The 7,234-nt window shown below is 45.3% G+C and overlaps 1 protein-coding gene across 1 annotated transcript in view; it reads right to left on the reverse strand.

Annotated features, from left to right (window-relative positions):
- TBXAS1 (thromboxane A synthase 1) overlaps nt 1-647 on the reverse strand; it is a 196,621-nt gene extending 195,974 nt beyond the window's left edge. The window contains exon 1 of the mRNA XM_017880363.1: nt 321-647. Coding sequence (XP_017735852.1) covers nt 321-412 — 92 coding nt within the window. The 5' untranslated portion in view covers nt 413-647. The remainder of the gene's footprint in view (nt 1-320) is intronic.
- Between the last annotated feature and the right edge of the window lie 6,587 nt (nt 648-7,234).

Consider the following 7,234-nt stretch of genomic DNA (forward strand, 5'->3'; position numbering starts at 1 on the left):
TATGACGGGGTTCAAGGAAATACTTCTACCCAAACCTAATGCCTTTCCAATTTGTTTCTTTTTCCATCTCTTTCAAACTTAATTATGTGTAGCGTTCTCAGTCACTGAATCACCAGCCTTTCCTGACACTTCAATCTCATGCATTTTAGCAAAAGATTAACCTGGCTGTTTGCTTTTAATTCTGAAGCTGTGCTAATACTCACTCCCGCTAGATTAGAAAAGAAGAAAAACACACTCCCGCATACCCCACCATGGCACCAGCAAGGCTCCAGGGTGAGACTGCTGACGCTGTCACAGTCCCTAGGGCTGGCTGCACTTACCACTTCAGAAGGGCCAAGAGAGCCACTGACAGGGCCACCGTCACCATGGGGCCATTCACGTCCAATTTTAGAAACCCCAAGGCTTCCATCATTCCTCTGAGACCCCAGAATGGTGGTCTTCCAGATGAGACAGGAGGCTGATCCTGCTGCCCTTAAGGGAACCGTGCTCCGCAGGTAGAAAAGGGAACAGACAATCAAGAAAACATCACATGGAGTGGGCCCCCACAGTGTGCTCTTTCTCAGAGTATCTCCCTATAAAGAGGAAGGAAGAGGAGGGCACAACAAAGGGTTTCAGTGTAAAGGAATGAATCAGCAATTTTAATCCTTGATGACCACACTGACAATAAACATTTATGTTAACTTCCTCAGAGAGGAAAAGCAGACTTCCCCATGTTTGCTGAGAAACAAAATGGTTGTAACCATGGACTTGTACTCTGAAAGGAAGTCTTCAAAGAGAGAAGTCTATCTATATCTATGTCTATAATCCCTATATCTATATCTACATCCATCTGTAATTTTTAAAATTCATAATTAAGTGAAGATACATGTCAAGAGACTCTGAATATCCCAGAACAATATGGGATCAGACACCATCCTGATAAAAATGCTGGCTGCTTTGAGGACAACCATCCCACCAAGTCCATTAGTTGCTGGGTCTGAGACCTCTCTGAGTGTCTGGCTGTTGGAGCCAAGCAGAGATCCCGATTCGGGTCAGCGTTCTCACGGTGAGTTGGAGGGTTTCTCAAGTGTCTGAAGGCAGATCCGTAGGCTCATATATGGGTCCTTTGTTCTAGCTTTGAGCTTATCTGATTAAAGTAGACAGAGAGATGGAGGGGATCAGAGTGGATGGGTGGCAGGACTAGATTGCAGCTCCAGACAGAGCAGCATCTGGAGGCTTCCATGGTGAATTTTAGCTCCAGATCAACTGCAAGAACAAACCAGCAATCCCAAGAGGACCCACAGACCCTCTGAAGGAACCAGACTGCTCCTGTAGGACCCAGGAGACACCCCAAATACTGTGAGTGCTTCAATTGCAGAAGTGGGAAAGGTAGGCCCTCCTCTCCGGAATAGACACCCCCAGTATTGAATGGGAGAAATATTCAATGAACTAGACAGCTTAAAGGAAAACAATCAAAAATTCAGGAAACTTTGGATACACTTTTAGAAATGTGAAATGCTCTGGAAAGTCTCAGCAATAGAATTGAACAAATAGAAGAAAGGAATTCAGAGCTCAAAGACAAGGTCTTTGAATTAACCCAATCCAACAAAGACAAAGAGAAAAGAATAAGAAAATATGAACAAAGCCTCCAAGAAGTCTGGGATTATGTTAAATGACCAAACCTAAGAATAATTGGTGTTCCTGAGGAAGAAGAGAATTCTAAAAGCTTGGAAAACATATTTGGGGGAATAATCAAGGAAACGTTCCCCAGTCTAGCGAGAGACCCAGACATCCAGATACGAGAAGCACAAAGAACACGTGGGAAACTCATCCCAAAAAGATCTTTGCCCAGGCACGTTGTCATCTGGTTATCCAAAGTTGAGACAAAGGAAATAATCTTAAGAGCTGTGAGACAGAAGCAACAGGTAACATATAAAGGAAAACCTATCAGATGAACAGCAGATTTCTCAAAAGAATCCCTCTAAGCTAGAAGGGATTGGGGCCCTGTCCTCCAGCATCTCAAACAAATCAATTATCAGCCAAGAATTTTGTATCCAGTGAAACTAAGCATCTTATATGAAGAAAAGATACTGTCGTTTTCAGACAAACAAATCCTGAGAGAATTCATCATTACCAAGCCACCACCACAAGAACTGGTAAAAGGAGCTCTAAATCTTGAAACAAATCCTGGAAATACATCAAAACAGAACCTCTTTAAAGCACAAATCACACAGGACCTGTAAAACAAAATTACAAGCTAAACAACAAAAGCAAAAAACAAACTAACAAAGAAGTACACAGGCTACAAACAGCCTGATGAATACAATGGTACCTCACATTTCAACACTAACATTGAATGTAAATGGGCAAAATGCTCCACTTAAAAGATACAGAACTGCAGAATGGATAAGAACTCACCAACCAACTATCTGCTGCCTTCAGGAGGCTCACCTGACACATAAGGACTCACATAAATTTAAAGGAAAGGGGTGGAAAAGGCATTTCATGCAAATGGACACCAAAACTAGCAGGGGTAGCTATGGGCTTCCTTTACTGTGCCCCCACAGGTCTTAGGATGGTCACAGGTACATTTGTTGCAAAAGGCTGTGGCCACAAGTACAGATTCCCTGGAAAGGAGCGAGAAGAAAGACAGGGAGGGCACACAGAAGGCTGCTGCCTTCACCCAGAGAGAAGGGATGCTTGGCTAGAGAAGGGAGGGAGGTGGGAAGAAGTAGACGGACTTAAAATATATTTTGGGGCTGGGCGCGGTGGCTCAAGCCTGTAATCCCAGCACTTTGGGAGGCCGAGACGGGTGGATCACGAGGTCAGGAGATTGAGACCATCCTGGCTAACACGGTGAAACCCCGTCTCTACTTAAAATACAAAAAATTAGCCGGGCGAGATGGCGGGCGCCTGTAGTCCCAGCTACTCGGGAGGCTGAGGCAGGAGAATGGCATAAACCCGGGAGGCGGAGCTTGCAGTGAGCCGAGATCGCGCCACCGCACTCCAGCCTGGGCGACGGAGCCAGACTCCATCTCAAAAATATATATATATATATATATTTTGGGGGTGGACTCTTGTGCTCTGCAGAAGTTCCTGGTGGGGTGCATATGAAAGGGAAGGGGAAAGGAGGACCACACCTGACCCTTAGGTTCCAAACTTGAGCTACAGGTATATCAGGTGCCATTCACTGAAACAGGGAGGCTGGGAAAGGTGGGGTATTGTTGGGAAAATCAAGAATTCTGATTCAGTTTTGTTAAGCCTGAGATGCCCTGGAGACATCTGAGTGGAAGTGTCAAGCCAGAGAGGACTGACGGCTGAAAACATGAATAATAACAATTGATCATGATCATGTCATTTATGAGTGCTTACTATGCACTAGTTATGATTCTAGGAGCTTTCCCATGTGTCAACTCATTTAATCCTCATACACACACCTAGCAGATAAATTTTATGGTTTACTCCATGTTACAGAGGAAGAAACTGAGGCATGGGCCATATGACTCTAAAGCCCATGCTCTTCCTCGAAAGATTATATTCAAACGCAGAACCCATCAACATAAATTTGGTATTTAAATCCAGGGGAAGAGAGAAGTTACAGCCACAAATAAGATAGTGAACCGCACGGGTGCCAAGAACCTTCCTTTCCTTCTGACCATTTGTCCTGCCTCCCTGTTTTTAACAGACGTATTATGAAAATTATTCCTCTGTAGTTCCCCGCTTATTAGTGTCCCTCCATGTTATTCCTACTTAGTGTCCCCCAACTGCACCACCCCACTGGGTGCTCCTGGGTGCAGTTCAAGCCCTTTTAGACTCCCCTCCCTTCTACTTTGTCATTAGGCTACCTCTCCTTCATCCCATGTCACTGGGATCTGTACTGAGAGGCTAACCCATTCTCTCTCACAAAACAGAGCTTTGTTTTTCCAGGGATCACCTGAAATACTCCACATTCAGCTGCAGGAACACTGCAGGATGGTGGCCAGGCAGCATGGCGGGGGTGGCATAGAGACCGACTCATCGTGGTCATGGATTCAAGGAGTGAGAAGTGACTGTGGATAACACTTAATTCAGTGCATGTATCACCAAGATGTTCAGAAAAAAATATTTTAAAGGATGCCAAGGTGAAATAAACATGAGAAATGCTGGTATAAGCATCGATAAGTAAGTTTATTTACTGCCAGACCTTGGAGACGCTAACCTGCTAACATGTGTTGGGAATCTCCAAGAACACGATGCAGACAGCTGCATTTCTCAAGTGTATTTTACCACAAAAGCCTCTTCAGGGACATTTATAACATATCCCAGATGTAGTTTTCCAAGGAGAGTGCTTTGAGAAACACTGACCAAGTCTTAGTCTTTTATACAGAGGTGGAAATGCAAACCCAGAAAGGGAAAGTGACTAGTACTTGGTCCCATAGTTGTCTAGGGACAGGATCCAGGTCTATGAAGCCCTTCTCAGGCACTTGATCTAGAATGTGCCCCTCATGTCAACCTGTGGACATGGCACTGCATCCAGGACAGCTCCCACCCTGGTCATGGAGAAGCTATGGAATGTTGGTGGCCAGTTTGGAGACGTCCAGCTTTCTTGGGGAGTTGCCAGCTTCCCCACAGACTCTGAGTTAACTCGCTCATTTCTCTAATACTCTTGGAGCCCTTCCTATGTGATTTGTGGTTTGTAGAAACCATAAACGCCATGGAGAGGTTACCACGCCCATTCTGTGGCTGCGCAGAGCAGAGACAATACTCTGTGAATTGTGGACAGTAAATTAGCCAGGATAGAGTGGAAGGGAAGAAATGAGAGATGCTCAGGGTTTTCACTGGGACAGCAGCATGATGAAGAATGTATTACAATTTTGGTATCTGTGATGCAATACAGGGACACTGATCAGGGTTTTTCTAGGATGAAGGTCAGACAGTTGCTGTATTTCCCGTAATTTCACTATTTTCTGTGTATTTTTCTTTTATTAATATGTCTATTAAAAACAATCAACTCAGGCTGGGCTCAGTGACTCGTGTCTGTAATCCCAGCACTTTGGGAGGCCGAGGCAGGCAGATCACCAGAGGTCAGGAGTTTGAGACCAGCCTGGCCAACATGGTAAAACCCGTCTCTACTAAAAATACAGAAATTAGCCAGGCATGATGGCAGGTGCCTGTAATCCCAGCTACTTGGGAGGCTGAGGCAGGAGAATCATTTGAACCGAGGAGGTAGAGGTTGCAGTGAGCCAAGATCGCGCCATTGCACTTCAGCCTGGATGATAGAGCAAGACTCTGTCTCAATGAAAAAAGAAAGAAGAGAAAAAATCAACTCTACAGAACTATACAGAAAATACCCTATAATCCCAACTCCCACTGACAAACTCTGGTCACAAATTAATACCTATCCTCTCGTGTTTTTCCACGCACACACAGACATAGGTGCACTTTTAGTTTTTATGGAAGCAATGTCATCATACCTGTGCCATCCTGCAACTGGTCTTTCTCACTTACTGTATAATGAATATTTTTCCTGTTCATATTTAGAGACATGCGCCGTTTGCTACTTCAGGGTCCACTGTACAGACGTGTTGTAATTTGTTTAGCCTGTCCTCTGCTAAACAGCATTCGAGAGGTTTCCAAGTTTTCTCAACTTCAAATGATGCTTCAGTGGACATTCTCGTATATATTATTGTGCCCTTGCATGAGGCTATCTCAAGCGACGTTCTTAAAAGTGGAGCAGCTGGGCTCAAAGATGTGTGTTTCCAAAATGCTAGGAAGTGCCACCCTGTGTACAGGCAGGACCGACTTTCCGTCTCGAGCTGTGTGGGGAGGTGCCCACTTGCCCCACTTTGTAGGGCTCCCCACAGAGCTTTGCTTCCCCTGTCTCCACTCACTCCAAGTCAATCTTTTTTCCCCCTCCTACCTCCAGGCAGACATCTCCCCGAGAATTGAGTCAACTGTTTTGACTTCAGACTTGTGTTTCTTTTTAAAGCTTTCACTCCATAAATTCTGTGGTATTTCCTTCATGCTCCCTATGTTTAAAAACTACCCGTGCAGATGTCTAAGCGGTGCCTTCCTTCTCTGCTGAAGGCTCCCAGCTGCTCTGTGCTAAGTCTGACGTCTCTGGCGAGGACTGAGGCAGAGGCTGAGACAGAGGCTGGAAGAGGTGTCAGCAGGCACATTCTCTTTGCCATGAAAGATGCTGGGTAAAGGGACAGTGGAGTTTCCTCAGCACCATACAAGTACCAAGAAATTGTCCATTTAACTTTACTCAGCCTCAGAGCAACCCCAGGAAGTAAGTGACCAATACTTTTCATTTCCAGGTTGATAAAACTGGAGCTCAGAGATGTCCCACGACTACCTGAGGTCATACATGTAACACAACCTAGAGGCCAGGCTCAAGCCCCAATCTTTTGGCTTTACGTGCAATGTTTTTTTCCCCACTAAATCTAAGATCACATCTTGGTTTAGAATATTCACAGTTCACCGAGCCAGCCCACAGTTATGATATCGTTTATTCTGGTGTCTCCCTCCAGGGTGCAGAGTGGCTGGAGGGAAGACAGAGGATGGGTGGTATGTGCTTGGGGTCTGCTTCACCTCCTTGCAAAATATATTAGGGGCCCTTTGGAAGCCTGAAAACCTCGGCTACCCCCAATGCAGTCCAGTCTCTTCAATATGATCCTTTTATGGACTCTGTTCCATTTCTGAGAGTGGGAGATCAGGTTAGGAGGACTCCTCTGTTCCTTCACTCCTTCTTCTAGAAAACATTTATTGAATAATCACTGGGGACCTGGCAGTAGATGAGAATCCCAGTGTATAAACCCCACATCTCTCCAACAAGGAGCTCATTTTCCAGGATAAGGAAATAGACATATAAACACCTAAGTTCCATCTGTCTTATGATGGCACAAATACATGCAGGGCACAGAGGGGACACAAACAGGAGGACAGGAGATTGGTAAAAGGTTTGAATCTAATAACATCTGAGCTCAGACTGTGCAGATGAATTCACCAAGCAGAAGAGAGTAGGACAGATGTGCTTCTCAGAGGGAGCATAGCTGACACTTTCTCAAAGGCATCATAAGCTGGGGTGAGTGGGGAGGACGGGGAGAAACGCAGAGGCCGGATCCTGCAAGGCACTGTGGGCCATGCCAAGAAGTTCATGCTTCATGCTAGGGTCAGGGAAAGCAAGAGTAGGAGGTAAAACTGAGCAACAACGTGATCAGATTTGCTTCTAGAAATATCACTCAGGAGGTGGATTGGATGCTTTCTACCTGAC

This window comes from Rhinopithecus bieti, unplaced genomic scaffold, assembly GCF_001698545.2.
Source record: "Rhinopithecus bieti isolate Rb0 unplaced genomic scaffold, ASM169854v2 scaffold_11401, whole genome shotgun sequence".
Lineage (NCBI taxonomy): Eukaryota > Metazoa > Chordata > Mammalia > Primates > Cercopithecidae > Rhinopithecus > Rhinopithecus bieti.